Source organism: Pelophylax lessonae (assembly GCF_965119305.1).
Source record: "Pelophylax lessonae genome assembly, chromosome: 10".
NCBI classification, from domain to species: Eukaryota; Metazoa; Chordata; class Amphibia; order Anura; family Ranidae; genus Pelophylax; species Pelophylax lessonae.
The window spans coordinates 163,424,325-163,448,254 of record NC_138777.1 but is presented as its reverse complement, the minus strand read 5'-3'; the positions used below and the strand labels follow the sequence as shown (position 1 = coordinate 163,448,254).

Below are 23,930 nucleotides of genomic sequence, written 5' to 3'. Positions count from 1 at the left end.
CGCCATTGGATCAGCAAGACAAACATTTTCAGAAGTTAGCAGTTTTCGTATTCCCCATTCAGGACAAAGTAATAGGTTCATCTGGATCATTTTTACAGTGAAACAAATCCATGGAATGATTACAAGAGAACAAACTAGCCGTATTTTCTTAGAGGGGAGCAGCACGCAGAGGAACATTTATATACAGATTGCAGACAGGAGGAAGTTAACAGACTGTTACTCCCCAGCCATGGGAGTGATGTCAGTAAATAACCCCTTATGTCCTAAACATACATACACTTTAGGTACAAATCCTTGACCCTTGAGTCAGTGACAGCCAGGGTCCAACACCAAGGCCAGGAGTAGCATCAATCAGCTTCTGGGCTTCCAATCCTATTACAGACAGTTTCATAGGAACACTCTCTAAAAACTACCAAAAACAGAGGACAGGATGTAATGTTACAGCACTTCCTCATTAGTACTGAGCCTGGGGCAAAGCTGATGCATTCCTGTCTAGCCTCCTCTTTCAGCAATAGATCACCATTTTAGTGATCTATTGCTGGCTGACTGCAGCCAGTAGAAGTGATCTGTTGCGACAGAGCGAATAATTCCTAAGCCTATTTGGACGAGGTTTGTGTCAAATGCTCATGTAAGTGCAATGTCGAATGATGTGGATGACATTGTGATGTTGATTTACTAAGGCTGGAGAGTGTAAAATCTGGTGCAGCTCCGCTTATAAACCAATCCGCTTCCAGTTTTTTTTTTTTTTTTTTTTTGTCAATGCTTAAGTGAACAAGCTGAAGTTTTAATAAAATTTTAATAAAATATTAAATAAATAACCACACTCCCTGCCCACTTACCTTTAAGCAAAGGTAAGTGGACAGGGAGATGAAGCCTGCAAAAACTTCCCTCTCATCTCCTCTTGGGAAGGAGATGGACAGGCATTGAGGACAGGCAGGGGAAACAGCCATTAGTGACTGCTTGTTAAACTCCCGGCCATCACAAGAGGGCGCCAGTTCCCCGTTCTCTCACTGAAGAAGGCCGAAAAGCCGCAGCCTCAATTATCGGATGGCGCAGTAGTCCGTGCACTCGGCGAGTCGGTGGGGGCGCAAAAGGGACAGGACACCTCCCGCAGTGCATCCCAGGTCGCTAATTCTTGTCGCCACTGCGACCTGGCGCCCAGGGTTTGTCGAGCGCTCAGCCCTGCTTTAAAGACATGCTAGTAGGTTAATTAGCTCCTGTCTAAATTGGCCCTAGTATGTGTATGCATGAATGAGAGTTAGGGATCTTAAACTGTAAGCTCCCTAAGGGCAGGGACTGATGTAAATGTATAATATATATGCAAAATGCTGCATAAATTTTTGTCGCTAGCTAAATACCTGAAATAAATAAATAAATAATGGGAACTCTGTGTGATTTAAGGTACCACATGGGAAAGAAATAACATGCACACGTTTACAACAACATTTCCCTGTAAAAATTTATTAAAAACTGCCAGAATAACACCTTCTAGAATTTGAGTGATTTTCAATCATTGCAACAAAAAAAAAAAAAAAAAAAGGAAGAAGAATTACAAAATTAACACACAAAGTAATCACATTCAGCTTTTTAAAACAGACTACACACAAAGCAAATATTAGGTGAGGAATGTTTTTCAATGAAACATACCAATCTTTGTAGAAGTGTGAGAAATAGACTCTGGCTGCTGATCAGTAGATGAGCAATTAAAGGGTTAGTTCACCTTTACCAAAAAAATACCTATGTAGATAAGGGGCGTCTGTAGATAAAACAAACCAAGCAAATTTGATTAAAGTTAGATAAAGTTCTTGCTATTGGTGACGGGGCCAATCAGGATCTCATGAAGTCTGGATGAAGAACTCCCAGAGATGACGACATTATCCCATACTGCCTTGTTACTAGGATATTGGCAAGACACCCCAAGCCATTATTGCTCACCTCCACCATTACAGCAGTAAGATCGCAACCCCCCCCCCCCCACACACACACACACACATGTGCAGTCCACTGTCTCCTCTGTTGCAGCAGCACTGTGTTCACAGCTACTGCAACAGGGGAGAGAGAGGGCATACAAGGTGAGCAACAAGGCAGGGTGGGATGATGCCATCTCTGGGATTGTTTCAGTCAGATTTCAGGAGGTTTGTAAATGGCTTACAGCTATAGCAAAAGCATTATTTAACCTTGGTCAAAGCTGTAGAGTTTGTGCTTATCTACAGACTTCCCTTACCTGCATAGACAGTTTTTCCATAAAGGTGAAGCATCAGATATTGCATGGTCAGGAGGAAGATTTCAGACACACTAGAGGGGATTTACTAAACAGGTGCAAACAGGATCTGGGGTAGCTGTGCATGGCAGCCAGATTCTAAATTCAGCTTGTTCATTGAAGCATTGACATTAAAACCTGGGAGCCGACTGGTTACTCTGCACAGCTGTACCAGATTCTGTGTGCACCAGTTTTAGTAAATCTCCCCCACTATGACTTCATCAGTCACCGCATTAGGACATCACATCGTCAAAAGACCTTGGCATTTAGCTTTAAAAAATAAATCTGTCTGTTTTGGTCATCCAAATGTATGGTCAAATCTGGTTTTAATTTGGCTACCCTGTAAATAGATCAAGCCGTACGGAATGGACTGCTGTTTTGTGGATGCATTAATCTGTTGTGGGTTATTAATCTGTATAGAATAGATGACAAAAATGGCTAGTGTGCTCCAAAGCAAAATTTGTACATAACTGCAATGACAGTAAATGGCTCCATGCCTTCTAGATACAGGCTTCTGTGTAACAATGTAAAATAGTACAGTAGTAGTAAAAAGAAAAGACATGGACAACCAATGAAGAGAATGTAACAGATTATTGGATTTAATTTGGCAAAAAGCAACATGCAAAGTGTAGTAACTAATAGCGACCAATTTAAAATACATCTTTCAGAAATCTGACTTTAAAAAACCTGGCTGGCTGTAATAGGTTGCTGTACTTTGTAAATGACTGCAGTTCTTGGCTTTGGTTTATTAAAAGAATCCAGCCAGGTCAGAATACTCTGTAGTATCAAAAATATATTCCACAGGACATAATCAAGTGCAGAGGTAAAAAAAAATATTTTAGCTTCAGATTTTCCATGGTTTCTTCCACTAAAAGGTTTCACACCTCTTTGGATTTGCTGGTCTGCTACAAAATCTCAAAAAATGGTATATATAATCTCTATTAAACACCATAATTATTCTAGTATCAAAAATCTCTCATTACACCCAGCTCAGTGTATCGTGAAGGATATTTGTGAAGTGACAGTGCAGGTAACTGTAAATCCCAGCAACCAAAATTTCTGCTTTTAGGTTTCAAGTTGAACCAAATACAAGAATTAGAAATTACTTGTTGACATTTGGTCTTTTTTTCCCCCTTTCATAGCTACTTGTGCACCTTCTTCCATAGATATCCCTCACGATATATCCCATTATCAACTTACACAAATGTGCCACAATGTGGAAACGAATTGTAAACTGCACATTCACTTGGTCTTTCTTAGTTACTCGGCACATCATAAGTCTTTCATCCAAGTCCACACATTACTCGATGAGCTTCTTGGATTTGAAGAATTTCCTGAGGTAGAACACTTGCCAGGTGGCAAGAGTGACAAGGCAAAACATAGAAAATGTGCTGAAGTAAAGGACACGCTGGCTGGTGGATTCTGTGAAGAGGAAGAGAATGGAAAGTCAATATAGGTAGAAATCTCCGTATTGTAAATGTAATATTTGTCATGCAATAATCTTTTACGTTGGCCATTTTCTTCCCATCATCCCTATTTTCGCTTTGAGTTGGTGCTGAGACTTCAAGTTAGGCTGTATTCATTCTTGAGCAGAACGACCTTTAGGCACCTTTCACATTGCGGATCGTTCAGATCCGCCTGTAATGGTCCGCCTGTCAGTTTTTCAGGCGGATCTGAACGGATGCCCCATGCATCTATTTGGGGCATCGGATGTCAGCGGAGACAAGTCCGCTGACATCCAATCCTTTCCGTCAAATCCAGATGGATGGAAACCCTATTTTCCATCCGTCTGGTGGATCGGATTGGATGAGAACGGACAGGCGGTCCCGTTCTCATCCGATTCCCGCATAGAGAACAGCGGGGACCTGACCGCTCTGTCTCCGCACACAGCGCAGAGACAGAGCTGCCATCCGCCTGCTCAGCGGAGGATCGGCGAATCGATCCCCCGCTGAGAAAAACTGAGTCCGCCGACGGATTCCAAGTGTGAAAGGGGCCTTAGGCATGTTCATGTGTTTTTATTTAAAAGCAGTATTAAACCCAAAATGTCATATATACAGAGATGTATAGTAACTAAGAACTACTTCACTACTGTACTTAAGTACGGAAAGGCGGTATCTGTACTTTCCTAAAGTAGAATTTTTTCTCCTACTTCCACTTTTACTTCACTACATTTTTTCAATGATTTCAATACTTCTACTCCGATATTTTTTTTTTGTGCTGCCTAGTTACTCGTTACAATTATAAAAATTACCACTGCCAGAACAGTAGATGGCAGGTTTCATGAAGCTCAAAACATGTGTATTATCAGCGCATACGAAAATAAAAGCTACTGTATGTATAAATAAAAGCTGCATTTGAAATAATAAAAAACAATATGATGTTCAAATTTTTGACTTCTTTCTTTAATAACTACATAACACAGTACTTGTACTTTTACTTTCAGTACTTGAGTAGCAATTTTTTTTTTCAAAACTACTGGTACTTTTACTTTCAGTACTTGAGTAGCAAAATTTTTCAAAAAACTACTTGCAATACTTAAGTAAAAAAAAATGTTGAATACTTTAGTACTTCTACTCAAGTCACTTTTTAATCGAGCACTTGTACTTTTACTCAAGTATGGGTTTCGAGTACTTTATACAACTCTGCATATATTGCAGCTTACCAATCCTTAGATGTGTGGTGGCTGCATAAGTTTTCTTTTCTTTGGCTTTTTTCCCTTTATTTCCACTTAGTGATCTGGCAAGTAACACGTCTCCTGTATTCTTGAGACACAACTCTGGATGACTGAGCACAGAAGGCACAGCAGACTGAGTCTGAAGGGGGGGGGGGGTGTAGTGTTAAATGTATTGAGAGAGATGTAGATACACTAACAAATTGAAGCCAAACTCCAGCTCACTCTATATAATCAGTCACAGCAAAGTTTTTTTTTTTTCTCCTTTTGGGATAAAGGTTTTGACTGAATAAATAAAAGCCGATCATTGCAAGTAGGGTTGCACCGATACCGTTTTTTTATTGACGAGTACCAATACTTGTGCTCAAGTACTGGCTGATATCGATTACCGATACCTTTGCGGTGCGAATTGAGCCCATACAAAATTAATAGCCTCAAATCAAATTGCAAACAATCGCTTGTGATTTTTAACAGGAGTGTGGTGCGATTTCTGTCCTGATGGGAGCCGGAGTGCATGTGTGGCTCTTCCGGGTTGTGCGGGGCCGGCGTGCGACGTCAACGCGTTTCATGTGACGCGTGCCTGACGAAGCGTGCGTCACGCACGCGAAACGCGGTGACGTCACACGCCGGCCCCGCACAACCCGGAAGAGCCACACATGCGCTCCCGCTCCCATCCACGGCGCGGAAATCCGGTTTCAAACTGGAACACGCTGTTTCCTCGTGGTTTGCCGAAGCTGTACCTTTCTGCCGGGCCTCCATCTAAACGTTCTCTGAAGAAAACGAGCAGAAGTCCACCGATCAAAGATCCCAAGTGCTTGGTGAGCATTAAATTATTTAACAATAGGGGATAGAGAAAAGGCTGTGACCACCAGGCTGCCTGTGGACATACAGCATATCAATGCCTACCAGCGGAAGGCCATAATTTGGCCCATGGTTAATTCCACCCCCATGAGACCCAACCTTACTTTGGTGTGAGCCTGCGCAGTACACACATTGCACTGCGTCTCTCCCCTGCTCCCGCACCTTCAATTTCTAAATACTGCAAGTGACTTTCTGCCCCAGAGGAACGTCTGTCGGCCTGACACTGTTGCCCCATATACAAGAGGAACTGCATCATACTCCCTTTATAGCACATTTACCCTTGATCATCCCAGGACTGGTCCTCTACATTTTTTCAACATACTCGGTATGCAGACACTCCCTCAGACACCTTCTTCCCAATGGTGAAATTATCTTGGAGTTCCGAGTCTATTGGTATTCATAAATACTGTGTCACGGTTTAGCCTGCTACTGAATATATATAATATTGGAATTTCATAATGTATTGTCTTGTCTATGATAGGACCTTTTGACACCAATGCATCAGCCGTGTAGAATCAAGTTGCTACAATGACAACATTAATGATGGTCATGATCCCTTGTTATTTGGTGTAACCACCCTGGTCCACCACAATAATTGTTTAATTTTTATACTGTGGCATGCCAGTCAGTAGATCTTTGAGCACACTGCGTTCACAAATTCCGAATCGGAATATACGCGGTCTGCCCTGATCTCTGCTGTCTCGATCTTGTGTGTATGGCCGGCCTTGTGAATGTGTGTCATTGGTTTTAATGTCATGTATGTGTTCTGTTGTTTGCATCATACCTGCTGATATTTGCAATGTGTCCCCCTTAGACGGGGTATTTTTTAGACCATGTGTCATTTCTGATCCTCAATAAAGTTTTTTTCTAATTTCACAAAGTTGGTTTGAGCATCCCTTCTTGCAGCTGTTCCAAGGGGTCCTCTATGGCCCCTTCCACTTGTATAACATTCCAACTACAGGTGTCTGAGTGCTCACATGTGAAGAGTCACCATTGAAATACATGTGATGTAGAATGCGGAGAGCATTGATCTACTAAAAGTTCAGGTGTGAATGGGGCCTTCCTGACAAGTCATTTCTACAAAATGTAATTGAGAGAATGATGATCCTGCAGAGCCTAAGGAAAATATATCATGTGGCAGCATACATAAAGTACTAGCCAGAAATAAACTTAGGCCAGCCATAGACAGTTGGAATCTTGTCCGGTTCCTGCTGAACCAGGCAAGAGTGTGTGGGCACGCTGAATGTACCATGTCGATCAATCGATCAACTTGGGTACAACCAGCCTGCTGGATTCTCTAGCAATTAGCGCTAGCGGATGCTATAGCCACTAGCAATAATCACTGTCCTCTCCTGGCGAGGATGGGGTCCCACCCCCCCCCGCCGGGAGCAGACAATTGCTCGGCAGGAGGGATTCCCCTGTTGGCACGGTCTGTGTTAAGGGGGAATCTTGCCTATTTCTTTCCTGCAACGCCATCCATGGCCTGCCTAAGTGATGGCAATAAAGGATTTGTTATGCAGGTATTCAATCTTCCATTCAGAATTTAAACACCTGAAAGTCCAACTACAACCAAACACTTTTTTCTAAGTTATGGACAGAGTGGGGAAAGTTAGAACATATGTCAGGTTAATAATTCTGTGTCCACATTGGAGGGATTGTTAGCTCCTATCCTGGTTACACTAAAACAAATGAGGGGGGGTGGATGTCACCAGTACACGATGACACAAACACTGCAACAATAACCTGACAGAGGTTCTAAACTTTCCCCACTCTACTAGTGAAAAAGGGTTTTTCATTACCAACTCTCTCCCTATTTGAGATATTTCACTCTAATTCTTATCCCCATGACACCGGAAGTGAGAGAAAATCTTGGCAACAGGGACAAGGTCAGCAATACAAACATGGCAAAGATTCTGATTTGCACTATTCAAAACAAAGTAAAAAATGCTGCAAAAAAATAAATAAGGAGGTCATTTAAAATAATTAGAAAAAAGGAACACAAATTCATCAGGTGAAGATTAAATTTAGTCTCATACAACACAAACTACAGGGAGTGGTAAGGCAGGGCCTTTAGTTGAAGTCATGCATGAGACTGTAGACACAGCTGTTAAATAAAGACATTGTGCAGAACAAATATGCAAGAAATGGAAAGTGCTATACAAGCAAAAAAAAAAAATGTACCCATTTATCACTTTACAAATAGTTACTTATTAAAGTAAATGTAAAAATTGTAAAGTATGTGGGCTTCGGTAAAAGGAGAATGAAGGTTCAAGTCAACATTGCTCTTATCCAAGAAACTCATTTACAACTGGAAGTACGTATTACATTATGGAAATCTTGGTCTGGGTGAGGTCTTTGTCTTTTTTATCAGATAGAAGAAAAGCCAGCGTTATATTATATAAAAGATAATTAGCATTTGAACTCCTGCACCAAATAGAAAAGGGGTACATAATAACTGTGGGCTCAATATAATGGGTTCCAACTATTGAAAGGCAGAGAGGATGGGTGTTCCTACAGTAAGGTTGCAGGAGATGAGCACTACTGTGAAGAAGGGATGTAAATATGAAATTAACAGGTACATTAAATGGGCAACAATGAGACTACCTCCAAAACAGGATTCGTTTTACAGATGGAGGCCACTAACATTGTTTTCCCTACTCCATCTTTTCTGACTGTTTTTCACTAGTTTTTCATTTGGCTAGGGTCAGTGTCACTACTGGTAGCATGAGGCGATACCTAGACCCTATACTATAGAGGTTGCACAGGCATGCATACAAGCATGTGGGGTCATACTAACTACTGAGTACCATTTTGAGTTGCTGCAATTACATTTCAACAAAATGGAGTAGCCTGCTGCATCATTTTTTCACTTTGATTTTCGGGGTGTCTTTGAATTCAGCCCTCTGTAGGTTGATAATTTTCATTTCCATCAAACGATGTGGCATCCTTTCCTTCCTAACACATTGCCCAGTTCATATCAGTATAGATATCCAGCATGATATTTTTACCCATTCAGATCTGATGTGTTTTCAGTGTTCCTTTAATTTTTTGAGCAGTGTACATATAGAGACAAATGTATATCTATAGATCTCTATATATTTATTTAGTTAGGTGTCAGAACATGTCATTACATGTGCTTTTCATCTTTGGTTTTTAAACTGGGCAGCACTGTAATCTCACAATATCCCACGAGATTACAGGTAGTCCACCCACTTTTACATGGATCGTGGCTGTTTTCAGAGGAAAAACGTCTCCTTTGTTCTTCCTCTGAGAACTGAAGTTCTCAGCTTCTTAAACAGGCTGCAGAGCAGATCATTTTCCTCTGAGAACTGAACTAAGAAAAAAACGTCTTAGGGCTCTTTCACACGGGCGTTCAGTTTTTTTTGCGGATGAAAAACGGACATAATGCATCTCTATGTAAATACGGATGTCAGCGGATGACACCACTGACATCCGTTTTTGAGTCCGTTCCGCTTTTTGAACGGAAGAAAAAATAGGTTTCTCTTCCGTTCCAAAAAACTGAACTGAACGGACGAAAAAAGGATGTCAGCGGATGGTCATCCGCTGACATCCGTATTTACATAGAGATACATTAGGTCCGTTTTTCATCCGCAAACGGATGGGATAAAAAACGGACATACGGAACGCCCATGTGAAAGAGCCCTTAGTTTAAAATTTAAAAAACGTACACCTTAGGGAGAACATGTATCTTTCACAAGTGAACTCCAAAAGTTGATGTTTATTTCACATATACATATCCAGTACTATAGAGACCTACACATAATCTAGCACAGTGGTCTGTAACTGCAGCCCAGATGTGGCTCCTTGCTTTCCTTGAACCAGCCTTTGAGTCATTATTCTTGCCACAGACACCAACGATGGTGTCCTATTTCTCCCCCAATACCAAATATGGGGCACGGTTAACTCCTACTGGGCATAGTCCAAACCCTCCCAAGGTTTGAAGGTCAGTTATCTGGCCCTTTATTTGGAAAGTTCGGAGAGAAAAAAATAAAAAAATAAAAAAAAGGGCTAAGCTCGTATGGCCAAGTTACGATTGTGGGGGTTTTGGCAATAGCCTGGTCTCCCCCAAATGCCAGCCCTAAGGACAGGTTAAAGGAAACCTCTGCTGGTCCTAAATCAGGTACGGTCTTCCAGTAGCAGGTACATAAAGGTTGTCAATGTTTTCCTGCCTTCGCCCAAATGATTCCAGTCTCTGTGCATCAACTAAACTGTAGGATTGGCCTCAGACTTCTATGGGGCCAACAACAGATAATAATCGTAATCTAGTAGCTTTTGTTTTAGCAATGTCATGTGACAGATCCACTTCACTACAGACAGATGCTAGAGATCCCCAGCTTAAGCCTTAAATAAATGTTACTGCTGAACATCTGCAATGAACATCCTTCTTCAATCATCGACTCTACTGTCCCAGTCTTGGCAGATTCTCTACCTCCCCTTCACTCACCATTTGTATCACTCATTTCTTCTTCCCGCTTTTTCATGTATGTAAAATCTTTAATGATAGACTGTGACAGGTCCTCTAGACGTCTTAGCGAAACCTCCAGGGGCTTCAGTTTCTCTGCCTTGGCCAGCTAAAAATGTGACAGGGACAACAAGACAGAATTTTATAGCTGCATAGCACATATAAACATTATGCATTGCAGGGATCAGATAATAAAAACTTACATCCTCATAATTCTTAGCTTCCACGCCATGTTTTATATTGAGCATGATTAGCTGATCAGGCGTCGTCACAGCACCTAAGAAAGATAGAGCATAACAACAGCTCAGCTATAAATATGAAGGGAATAAATTGAATAAAATGCTGAACATAGTGGACTATATTAAAGGATGATGAAAGAGTTCTGTACATGACACTGTTCATGAAGCGTTTACTCACTTGTTCATGTGATCTTCTGCATATACTGTTTGCATATGTACATGTTTTTCCCTGGTACGGCTCATGTACGTTGAACCCTGATTCTGTTTGTTTCTCTTATGTTATGAAAATTACAATAAAAATCTATTGCAAGTAAAGAGTTCTGTACATCTACCATCAGGTAAACTTTCAGCAACCTAGCTTTAATCCACACTTACTGAAGCTAGTAGTGGCAGGGTAAACTGTATAGAGATGGAGGTACTAATATAAAGCAGAAAAACTGCCCTGGAGCTGGCTTAATAGTTATCAACTGGGAAAATCCTATCCAAATTACTCTTTTCTCTCAAGATGGGCTGATCAGGGGATGTCCGAATTAATTAGACAGTGTCTAAAGCCTCATGCACACTGCTGCTTACGTTTTGGAGCTTTTGGCATTTTTTTCCAAAGCCCCTGAACACAACTCAATCAAAGCCTATGGTGTTGATTTATTAAAACTGTTTAAAAATAACAAGCATGTGATACCAACCTTTTCTGTGCATGGGGTTTTGCACAGAGTAGTCGAGATCCCCCGCTTCTCATGTCCCTCGCTGGCGCTCCTGAACCCTCCCTCCTGCCCCCACAACGAGCAGCTTGCTATGGGGGCACCCGATCCAAGCCACTGCTCTGCATGTTCATTCAGACACGGAGCCCCTCTCACCTCATTGGCTCACTGAATTGGATTGACAGCAGCGGACGCCAATGGCGCAATGGGCGCCCGTTGATGTGTCTCAGCCAATCAGGAGGGAGAGTCCCAGACAGCTGAGGGGCTTGTGCATAACCGCTGGATCGAGATGGGGCTCAGATAAGTATTAGGAAAGCTGAGGGGAGCTGCTGCACACAGAAGATAAAAAATCATCTGCCTTTAAAACCACTTTAAGCTTAGCCAAAAAAAAAAAAACTGGAAGCCGATTGGTTTCTGTGCAGGGCTTCAACAGATTTCACACTCTCCAGTTTTAGTAACTCAACCTCTATGGGGGAGAGTCACTTCGCTTCTAACCTCAACTTGTTCAATCAGGATTTTGGCAATAAAACATGGAAGCTGATTGGTTTCTATGCAGAAGTGAGACTGATTTTGCACTCTCCAGCTTTAGTAAATAAACCCCAATATGTCCATGCACACAGTCTTTTTCCAGAGTTTAGGAGCAGCAGCATTTAGAGGCGGTAAATGTTCCTCTCCTGATCGCAGAAGAATCGCGTTCAGGAGAGGAGAGTTTAGGCGTTAACGCTAGGCACGTTTAGCACCTGAGCGTGAATTCATTTCAATGGCCAGAAAAAAATATTATTCTGGCAAATGAAATGCATTAACACCTTAGCGCTTGACGTTGCTAAACGCAGCTTAATGCAGTACACACATTTACCAGCATTTTTCAGCCGCTAAAAGAAAGGTGTCTAAGGTGCGTCCAGTGTGCATGAACCCTTATAGGGAGTGAATGTCTCCTGATCTGCCTATGTCTGTATGAACCTGTAGCTGCATAAAGCAAAAAGCACTGATGGATATGAAGACCTCAACAAAATCCATCAGGGGATTTAATTGCACACTCCAGTCTGCAGAAATATCGGGGACACCTAAATGTTAAAGCTGATCAAGTAAAAACTAGGATTCTCCCATCATACTGCTGCCATGAAAAGTAAAAAATGAAACGTGAAAAAAAAAAAAAAAAAAATTTCCAGGCTTGACATACTCAATCACTGGCACAAGTCCTCCCAGTCTTAACTACAGCTGGTTCTCCGACACCAAGGGCTGGTTCACACTGCCAGCACAGTAAGGGTCCTTTCACGCGGGGTGGACCGTTTTTTGATCCGCTCCAGCACACTTTTATTTTTTGACACCTGTGTCATCCGGTCCGTATGTCCGTTTATCATCCCATCTGTTTGCGGATGATAAAACGGAGATAATGCATGTCAATGGGATTGTGGAATGACACCGCTGACATCCGTTTTTGCGTCCGTTCCGTTTTAAAACAGAAGAAAAATAGGGTTCTCTTCCGTTCCAAAAAACAGAACTGATCGGAAAGGACGCAAATCGGATGTCAGCGGATGGTCATCTGCTGACATCCGCAATCCCATTGACATGCATTATGTCCATTTTTATCCGCAAAAAAAAAAAATGGGATGAAGAACGGACATACGGACCGCCCTTGTGAAAGGACCCTAAACTGTCACGTTTTACAATGCAGAGCCAATGTGTTGGCTCTGAGCAGCAGTGGCTTCCTTTCTTTGTAAAGCGCAGAGCACTGTTTATTTTTTTTCTAACTTTTTTCAAATGTCACAGTGTGAAGCAGGCCCAGATCTGGGGGGTTGCTGGGTTGGACCCCCCAAGTTTAGTTGTGCTCCCCCAGATCTCCAACAGTGCATCTACTGATCCATTAGGAAGTCTGATGGGGACTACCGATATAAGAAAGACTTTGTTGGGAACAACTCATGTAAGTGGGGCTCTAATGGGGACAGTTGGATAGTTGATGTAATGGGGCAGTCTGGTGTGGATCCTTGGTGTAAGGAGGAACTCTGATTGATGCAAGGGGGCACTCCGATAGGGACACCTGATGTAAGGAGGAATTCTGATGAGGACCCCTGATGTAAGGGGGGGGGGGGGGGACTCTTGACAGGGACACTTAATAAAAGAGGCACAAGTTCTGTTTAGTCATCCTAATCTAATGACAACCCAATACATACTAGTGTTCCCTGTTCACTCCTGCACCACCTCTGTCTGTAAGACGTTGTTTCGTGGTACAGAAGCACACTGAGTGAACAAGTAATACTGTGACTCTGAATCTTTGTCACACAGTTGACATTATGCCCGCTGGCTTTTTTTTACTACATCCCCAAATCAGATAGGCTAGATTTGGCCCTAGTGTGAAGATACGCAGAGATAAACCTAGCTGCGAGTGCGCTGCAGTATGGGATGAAAATTGCAGAAGTGTTGCAGATTTCCACACCGCAGCTCATCTGAATGCTGCGTCCAAGTGTAAAACAGGAAACATAGAAAACCATTTATTTTATTTTTTTTATGTGTTCTTATGAAGACTTGCAATGTTCTTGTGCTAAAAACTGCAGGTCACCACACAAGTGTGAACGAGCCCTTATGCTTCTTTTCCATGTGCAGGAGGCAGAGGAATTGATAGCATATTCAGCGCCCCTGCTTAACACAATAGTTACCTGCTGCTTTAGTGAATAAATCACAACTGGCAGCCGATAAGACTGTGAAGGAGCCCATGCCAGCAGATGGGAGTGTTTTGCAGAATTGTAATTGTTATTATTTATGGTTTCATAGTTCATGTATCACTTTGTTTCATTTTAAAATGTAGGTTCAGGTTATTTTACTAAGTAGCAAACAAATAACAGTACTGACCGACAGAACTAGAGCTCTCAAAGCAAACTTCATACACTTCATAATCATCTGTGGTAAAGGCAAATTTCCCCTTCTTTGCGTCTTCTTTGGAATATAGAATATGACTTATGGAATCTGTAACCTATATGTAAGCAAGAGAAAAGAATTACAGCATGTTCAACAACCATCACGACTGGGACAACATTTTCCATATACACCTGTCACTAATTTCATAGCTATCAAAGTTAAAGTATATCTCAACCCAAAACAAAAATGTAATATATTAAAGATTATTGGTCTTTATATGTATTGGTCACATTTGTTTTCTTTTCCTTTTTCAAGTTATACATTTTCTTCAAGTGCAGTAAAAAAAAAAAGTGCAGAAAAAAAATTAAAAAAAAAAGGTGATCACCATACACCCTCTTTACTTTCTGGGTCCCCGCTGTACTTACCTCTGTAGGTGATGAGCTGTCAGTGCCCATGCAGCCAGAGCACCGGTCTGCGCATTTGAAATCCTTGCTCTTCTCCCCCTTCTTTCTGCAGCTCTTCCAGGACAAGATCAAAGCTCTGTGCTGGCATACTCTACCAGGGATCTCCAAACTACGGCCCTCCAACTGTTGCGGAACTACATGTCCCATGAGACATTGTAAAACTCTGACATTCAGAGACATGACTAGGCATGATGGGAGTTGAAGTTCCTGAACAACTGGAGGCCATAGTTTGGAGACCCCTGTCCGTTTTATCCATCCCGTAAGAGGGAGAAAAGCGGGGATTTCAAATCTCCGGACCGATGCTCCGGCTGCGTGGGTACGGACAGCTCATCACCCATGGAAGAAGTACAGTGGGGACTGGAGAGTTGGGTGTTAGTTCACCTCTCATTTTTTCTGAAAAGGTAAACTAAATTGAATCTCGCTGGACAGGCAATGTCTGTGTTACTTTCGGAGATGAACCGAACGCCCAACTTTTATTAAAAGGGTAACTTACCATTGGAGTTTCCTATCTTGTTATGGTTTACTGTGATCGGGAGGGTTTCACTGTTTCGAGACAAGAAGGACTAAGGATCCAGAATACCTGCATTCCTGCTAATTGTACAAATGGACATTGACCTCTTTCATGCTGTGAGGTCCTACTATCCGGTGAGTTTTCATTGGGAGGTTATGGTGGTTGTCATTTTACAGTGATTGCTTGAGCCTGCTCACAATATTGGAGGTCGCTGCGTTCTTCTGTGAACTGCAGAAGTTATAGTCTCACTCCTAGCACTGCAATTCATTCTACTTGCTAGCTGCTGCAGAGCCTTATACTACCGGTCCTTTCACACAGGCGGTCCGTATGTCCGTTTTGAATCCCATTTTTTTGCGGATAAAAAAAACAGACATAATGCATGTCAATGGGATTGCGGATGTTAGCGGATGGTCATCCGCTGACATCCGATTTGCGTTCTTTCCAATCAGTTCCGTTTTTTGGAAGGGAAGAGAACCCTATTTTTCTTCCGTTTAAAACAACGGAACGGACGCAAAAACGGATGTCAGCGGTGTCATCCGCAATCCCATTGACATGCATTATCTCCGTTTATCATCTGCAAACGGATGGGATGATAAACGGACATACGGACCGGATGACACAAGTGTCATCCGTGTCCGTAAAAAAAAAAAAAAAGTGCCGAAGCGGATCAAAAAAACGGTCCGCTCCGTGTGAAAGGACCCTAGACTGTTTAAAGTTTTACTATCTTTTTAGGCTGACTGTATGGGGGTATTCTTCTCATTGATCACTAATGTAAGGGGCAATTTCCCACTGACCCCCAACAGACTATTCAAGGGTTCCCTGAGACCTAAAAAAAACTATTTTAAGGGTTTCCATTGAGAAAACATAGTTGAGAAAGACTGCATTAGACTAGGTGACTGCCAGCAAGTGGTTAAAGAGAAAATCCAGGCACAACCTAACTAATCTTATAAATACTCCCTAACCTGTGTAAGAAACATCTGCATACCTGCCAATTTTCAGCCAGTTCGGGTCTGGTCACATAATCTGACTCCCCTTTGTCAGCAAACGGCTTCAGGGGAGAGGAGGGAACACCAGCAAAGGATGGGCCATTGAAGCCTAGGGGTGATATCATCACTCCAGGCTTTACTAGCTGTTGGAATGCTCTGTCCTCTCCCCCACAGCCATGCTGGCTGATACAAGTGAGAACATGTGACCGGACCAGTACGTCCAGAAAGTAGTAGTATATACATCTTACTTACACAGATTAGTGAGAATAGGTGATAGGAGGGGGGAGGGGGCAGTTTTAAGATTAGTTAGGTGGTGCATGGAATCCCATTTTAAATCTCTTAGTACTTGTCCATGTACCTCAACCCCCAGGACAATTTAACCGCTTGCCGACCGCCGCACGACTATTTACTGCGGTGGTCAGCCCCTCACAGGCAGAGCGACGTAGTACTACGTCGCTAGCCTGTAAGGGTCTAGGGAGCGAGCGCACGCCCCTGGAGGCGCGGTCACAGACCCCCGCAATGTCGCAGTACCGCAAAAAAAAAAAACGCAGATTGCCGCCATTACGCGTTAAAAAAAAACAACAACAAAAATGACAAAAATCTTTCCCTTTGTTAGTAAACGCGATAACTTTTGCGCAAACCAATCAAAATACGGTTTTTGCGATTTTTTTTACCAAACATAAAGTAGCATAAAGCAAATTGGCCGAAAATGTAAAAAAATTTTGATTTTTACATTTTTTTTTGGAGGGGAATTTCATATAAAAAAATGTGAAAAATATTGTTATTTTTGCAAAATTGACGCTCTTTTTTTGTTTATAGCGCATGATCAAAAAATCGCACAGGTGATCAAATACCACCAAAAGAAAGCTCTGCTTGTGGGAAAAAAAGGACGTCAAATACGTTTAGGTACAGCGCCGCACTCCCGCGCAATTGTCCCTGGTCGGAATGGGGTAAAATCTTCCGGGGCTTAAGTGGTTAATGTATGCCAGGAAAAGGGCACCTACACCATTCACTTACTCCACCGTTCACTTCAAAGGCCCAATCATGCTCACCGGAACAGAAAAAAGAAATGAAAGGATAAAAAGGTTTGCGATATAGGCAGTCTGTGAAGGCGTTGGATACTTATGCTCTGTTGCAGGGCTATGGGTGCCTGCAACCTGATCCCATTTTGAGTGCTATTTCGTGGTGCGTTTGTGACGTGATTTTTAGGTGTTTTGTTTTGTTTTTTTTGGGTGAAGGAGACAGGATTTTATACACAAAACTCTGCCAAAAACACATGTACATGCATTTTTCATGAGTTTCCATTGAAGTCTAGGAGGCGCAAAACATGCTGCAACCGCACCAAAGTAGCACCTGCACCTTTTCCAAAAACCCCCTGTGCTGCACTGACATGAACACCACTGAAAAGAATGGGATTTTAATTGCCATGCGATTCTGCGCAACTAAATTTACATCTGAATTCGCACTCGTGTGAACCAGGCCACAGAACGGGTTCACACCGGTATGCTGTGGTTGGGCTGCAGTGCAATTGAATTTGCGCTCCCATTGACTTCCATTAGACTGTGCAATAAAGATGCAGCACGCAGGATACGCTTTCATGAAAATGCAGGATCTGATAGAAGTCAATAGAAGTGCACCTAAAACCACAGGTAAAAAGCGGATACAATCACGCTGCAGACAAACTGCAGCAAGCCGGTGTGAGCACTCTTAGGCCTGGTTCAAACCTATGCAGGTTGCAGTTGATGCATTTTGCATCTTTCAAATGCATTTTTAATGCATTTTGGTAAGTGTCTGCAAGAGAACACAGCAGAAACTGCATTTTGATATGTTTCTATTGCATTTCCATTGAAGTCTATGTAACCAAAAACGCAACCTGCTGCTGGAAAAAAAAAAAAAAAAAGTCCTCGAGGGGTTGTTCACAACACATGGAGTCCAGTGCACTTTTTTTCTGCATCAGAAACGCATAGATACCAGATTATATGGTTTCCAATCGCATAGTTCACACCAGTGTGGTCAGTTCCAGAAAAAGTAGAACATACTGCATTTTTTCTGCATTAAAAACGCATGGATAGTGGGTTATATGGTTTTCAATGGCATAGTTCACACCAGTGCGGTCAGTCAATTCCAGAAAGAAAAAAAAAAAAAGAAGTAGAACATTCTGCATTTTTTTCTGCACTGGAACTGTACTGGAACTGTACTGGAACGCGGTAAAACGCACAGAAACACACATGTCCTTATCTAAGGTGAAGAAAAAAAGGTGAAAAAGAAAAAATGCACCGTAACGCACCAATTATGCATCACAAAACGGATAAAAAAAATGCACATGCAGAGAAGCCTAAGGAATGCATCTGGACTACGTTTCTATGGTGTGACCTGGCCTGTAGGCAGGGTTCACCTTCATGCGATGTGGGACACCGCATGCAATTCACACAGGAATCGCAGCATATACCTGTGCGAAGTACATGTGGTGTCTCTGGGGTGCGATTTGAGCCATGGATCTGTATGGCTCAAATCGCACCAAACTTGTGCAGGATCCTTTTTTGGTCCGCACCAGAATTGGATTGCATGGATGTTTGCACCCATGCAATCCGATTCTGCAAATAACACTGCGTTTTGCAAACTGATTTTATAGTGTTAACATACACTCCGCAGTCGTTTGCATGAACGGATTGCGATTTAATTGTGGTGCGGATTTGCAGTGAATTCGCTCCGGATCTAGAGTGAACTGAGCCTTTGCCCTTGTTCACACTGAAATCCTGCGAGTTCAGCTGAACTTACACAAATTCAAACCCGCATGTCAGTGTGAGTTGGGGGGGGGGGGGGGGGGGCAAAGTGACAGACATCTGTGTGGGTTCCAGCACACATGTCTATTTAAATTCCCCCCCCCCACCCAAAGTCGCCAAAAGTAGCGCAGAAACTACTTTTGGGAATTGGTGCGGTGTCTCACGGATTCGGACGGTGCTGTTGCTGTCAGGCTGCGATTGGACATGTCAAATTGCCTCGATGTGAACGGGGGCTTAGGTGAAGAAAAAGAGGGGGAAAAATGCACTGGAAAGCATCAAAAATGCACCGGAAACACATTAAAAAACGCGTCAAAAAGCTGCATGCAGTAATGCATCCGGACTGCATTTCTATGGTGCGAGCTGGCCCTGACGCTTTCAAAGAAACGCACCAGTGGAAAACGCAGAGATGCGAATGTGACCCATAGGAGACCATGTTAAATGGACTGTAGTACATTTCTGCAAAACTGAAAATGCACCGAAGAACACATTAGGTGTGAACCAGGCCTTAGTGCCGGTTCACACTCTTGCGGCTTCGGCGATCGCATGTAATATCAGAGCGCACTGCTCCTTCATTACATGCGATCGGCTGTGCGGTGCGAATTCAGCCATACACTTTGTATGGCTAAATTCGCACTGCACCCGCACAAAAGTCACACAGGACCCTTTTTTTCAGCCGCATCAGGATCGGATCGTACAGTGGTTCACACTTATGCGATCCGATCCTGTGCGAATTGTAAAGATCGCACTGCGATATGCGATCAAACTGGGGGTGTCATTAACATTTCATTGACACCCCCAGCGTATCGCATATGGCGGTGTGAACTGCCACGGGTGCATTTGCGATATGGGAACAGGCTGCGAATTCGCAGCCTTCCCGCATCGCATAAGTGTGACCTGACACTTAGTGCCGGTTCACACTGATGCGATGCGGGAAGGCTGCGAATTCGCAGCCTGTTCCCGCATCGCACACGCACCCCCGGCAGTTCACACTGCCATATGCGATCCGCTGGGGGTGTCAATGTAATCTTAACGACACCCCCAGTTTGATCGCATATCGCAGTGCGATCGTGCAGTTCGCACAGGATCGGATCGCACAAGTGTGAACCGCTGTGCGATCCGATCCTGATGCGGCAGCAAAAATGCCTCCTGTGCGTGTTTGCTGCGGGTGCGATGCGAATTTAGCCATACAAACTGTATGGCTAAACTCGCACCGCACAGCCGATCGCATGTCATGTCGGAGCAGTGCGCTCCGACATGACATGCGAACCCCGAACACGCAGTAGTGTGAACCGGGGCTCAGTGCCGGTTCTCATAATGCGATCACAGAGATCGCATGTAATTCGGAGTGCACTGCTCCAAAAATTACATGCGATGTCTGTGCGGTGCAAATTCAGCCATTCAGATTGTATGGCAGAATTCGCACCGCAATCGCAGTGAACACGCACAGGACCCTTTTTATGGTCCACAGCAGAATCAGATCGCATGGTGGTTCACTCTAGTGCGATTTGATTCTCCGCGAACTTTCAGATCGCACTGCGATATGCAATCTGATCTGGGGGTGTCGTTAAATTTGAATTGCCACCCCCAGCGTATCGCATATGGCAGTGTGAACTGCCTGTGCTGCGGATGTGATGCAGGAACACGCAGTATATTCGCAGTGTTCCTGCATCGCATTAGTGTGAACCGGGACTTACAGTTGATGCGTTTTGAATGCGCACACAAAATCCAACAACACAAAAAAAAAAAACACACACACACTGCAATCAGGTGTGAACTGCCCCTTGGTTGGCTGCAAACCCAGCCTGACACGTGATCACCTCCTACCTACTTGCAGCAAGGCAGAACATTCACCGGGTATCACTTATATATAAAACCCATGTGATGTGAGAAATGTCAGCACACAAAGGACAATGAGTGCCAATCCTCCCATTCCTGAGCCCAGCCCAGGGACAGCGTGGCCGCCTTCCAGCATAGCGGTGCTCAGTCCTTGTACACGTCACATATTGATACCTTGAGGTGTGTGACGATCCCCGGTTGCTCGGTCACCTCGTACTCCCCGGTCACCAGCACATCTTTGTGGATCTCCTCTTTCAGGCACTTCTTGCTGTCACCGGGTAGGTAGAAGGAGATGGCCCCGGCCCCGACCAGGATAAGAGAGGGAAGCAGGAGCTGCAGCAGGCTGACCATGTCTACGGAACGGCAGCAGCAGGTAGGGCTGCCGGTGTTGCTAGGAGACAAGACTGAAGGCTGACTTCCGATGTCGTGTACCATCTGCGTTGCACGCCTCGCTTCCGGATCGACCATTGGTTGTCGCTGCGTTCCAATGGGGATTTCCGCATTGCTTCCCGCTCTACTGGTCAGGTGGTTGGCTTTCACTGGAACACCTCAGCTTTACAAGAGAAAAAAAAAAAATATGATTCCTTGCTATGGTATGGATAGGGTTGTCACCTCATCAATTTAAACCAGGACACACATTAATGACACAGGTTCTGTGACTGATAAGGGGGTAATTAAAGTCAGTGCCTTATGTGCATTATATCAGCCTCAGAACTTAAATAATAATATGAAAGGGTTACCAGGGGAGGGCTGGCAGCCTTAGGTCTGGGGGCAAGTCCAGTCAAGTGGCCCATTGAACCATCGAATCAGCTTACCATGCCCACCTGGTTTTGGACTTGCAGCTGTATACAGTGGCTGGCCCCTACATTAATCCAGCCCTGAGTGAGGCCTTTTTATCAGTTTTTACCACTTTTCAGAGTGGGCCGGGGGGCAATTGCCACCCTGCCCCCCTTGCCAGTCCTCCCCTGAGGGTTACCCTAGCTATGGAGCTAAAGCAGATATGAACGTGGCTGCGGCCCCCACTAAAACTGACCACTGTAAGGCCCCTTTCACACTAGCGGACCATTCAGATCTGCCTGTCAGTTTTTCAGGCGGATCTGAACGGATGCCCCATGCATCTCTATGGGGCATCGGATGTCAGCGGAGACATGTCCGCTGACATCCGATCCGTCAAATCTGGATGGATGGAAACCCTATTTTCTATCCGTCGATCGGATGAGAACGGACAGATAATCCGTTCTAATCTGATTCCCCCATAGAGAACAGCGGGGACCTGAGAGCTCCGTCTCTGCACTGCGGGGAGACAGAGCTGCCATCCGCCTGCTCAGCAGGGATCGGTGGATCGAACCCCCCCCCCCCCCCCCGGAGAAAAACAGAGTCCGCCGACAGACCGCCACGTCTGAAAGGAATTTGCTAGGTGGGAGTGGGTAATGGCGCTGCTCTCCACATAGGCTGCTGTCAACCTGTAAAACTAGTTGAATAAATGCAGGTGTCACCATGTGCAAAACCTATGTGTGTCACCACACTCTAAAAATACAGATCTAAGCATGTTATGGTGCTCTATTTAATAAGTGTGCAAATAGTGCATGTGCAAACTAAGCTTTGAAAGTGCAATACACAGACAATATATATATATAGTACCCGTGCAAACCAATATTGATGTTATCCACCCTAAAAGTGCGAGTGCAATAACAAAGTGCCTGTGCAAAATATCACGTTTAAAAACCAGCTTGTGCAAAAAGCCAATGTCATCAACTCACACAGGGAGAGTTATAGAGTGGAAATATGTCACTAGAAACCTGTGAAGGCACAGTCCACCTTTTTAAAATAAAATAATTAATATGAAAAAAGGCCTCTCGCACACAGGAGTAAAAAAACAGCACATTTTTACTGATGTGAGTATAGATACATTGCTGTATACGGCTAGGGTTGTCACCTCATCCCTTTAACCACTTCTGGACCGGAAGGACTCCCTTAATGACCAGGCCATTGTTTGTGATTCGGCGCTGCATTACTTTAACTGACAATTGCGCGGTCGTGCGACGCTGTACTTAGAAAAGTCGATGTTCTTTTTTTTCCCCACAAATAGAGCTTTCTTTTGGTGGTATTTGATCACCTCTGCAATTTTTATTTTTTGTGCTATAAACAGAAAAAGAGCGACTATTCTGACACATATATTTTTTACTTTCTGCTATATAACATTCCCCAAAGAAAATTTTTTAATCAAATTTTTTCATAATTTTAGACCAGTATGTATTGTGCTAAATATTTTTGGTAAAAAAATCCCAATAAGTGTATATTGATTGGTTTGCGCAAAAGTTATCGCATCTAAAAACTAGGGGGAAATTTTATGTCATTTTTATTTATTTTTTACTAGTAATGGTGTTGTTTAGCAATTTTTTAGTGGGACTGCGACATCGCAGGGGATAGTTCAGACCACTAACTGACACTTTTGAGGGGACCAGTGACATTACTACAGTGTTCAGTGCTAAAAATATGCACTGTTACTGTACTAATGACACTGGCAGGGAAGGGGTTAAAACCAGGGGCAATCAAAGGATTAAATGTGTCCCTAGACGGTGCTTTATAACTGTGTGGGGGATGGACTTATGGAATGAACACAGAGACCTGTGTTCATTACTGACAGAACAGCGGTCTGCCCTGTTTACTCCACAGGGAGCAATAGCAGGTGCCTGGCGGAAATCACAGCCGCCTGACCCACTGGTCAGCTTTCCCTGTGGCGAATGGGCATGCGCCCCCACAAAGCCGACCTGCCGCAGTATATGTACTGCTGGCGGCCGGCAAGTGGTTAAACCCAAACACATTAATTACACAGGTTCTGTGGCTGATTGAGGTGGTAATTAAACTCACTTAAGGCCCGTACACACGTAGCGATTGTTGGCCGTAAATATTCGGCCACCGACCGATCGGCCGATTGTCGGCTTGTTAGTATGATGCTTCCGACAACCGACAGCGAATTTTCGGCCGAACAGAATCTGGCGTGCAGACTTTAAATTTTTTGTTGGCCGTCACCAGAACGGCTGATTGTTCGCCAGTCAGTACAGAATTCGGCCGACAAACAGCAGATTAGCAAGACTGGGCATGCTCAGAAAAGAAAAAACACACGGAAAGTAAACCAGCAGATGACATCACTTCTGCAGTCGGCTGTTGTTGGCCGAGAAAATTCGCGTGCAGTCTTTAGCACTTTTCAGCCGACAGGACAGCACTGGACAAAAAACGGCCGATCGTTCGGCCGACAATAGCTACGTGTGTACGGGGCTTTAG

General features: G+C 43.6%; 1 protein-coding gene across 1 annotated transcript; it reads right to left on the bottom strand.

Moving 5' to 3' along the window:
• Positions 1–3,330: 3,330 nt before the first annotated feature.
• LOC309565010 (transmembrane emp24 domain-containing protein 10-like) lies at positions 3,331–21,067 on the bottom strand. The gene is made up of 5 exons (XM_082269742.1): positions 20,820–21,067; positions 14,060–14,180; positions 10,479–10,552; positions 10,258–10,384; positions 3,331–3,682 (listed from the first exon to the last, which is right to left on the bottom strand). The coding sequence occupies exons 1-5, from the start codon at positions 20,994–20,996 to the stop codon at positions 3,561–3,563; spliced, it is 621 nt and encodes a 206-aa protein (XP_082125868.1). The 5' UTR covers positions 20,997–21,067; the 3' UTR covers positions 3,331–3,560.
• Between the last annotated feature and the right edge of the window lie 2,863 nt (positions 21,068–23,930).

Coding starts and splice junctions, on each gene's coding strand:
- LOC309565010 (XM_082269742.1), bottom strand. CDS start 20,996: ATGGTCAGCCTGCTGCAGCTCCTGCTTCCCTCTCTTATCCTGGTCGGG. Junction 10,553..14,059: donor TGAGAGCTCTAGTTCTGTCG/GTCAGTACTGTT, acceptor TATCTTTCTTAG/GTGCTGTGACGACGCCTGAT. Junction 3,683..10,257: donor AGAAATGAGTGATACAAATG/GTGAGTGAAGGG, acceptor TCCTCTTCACAG/AATCCACCAGCCAGCGTGTC.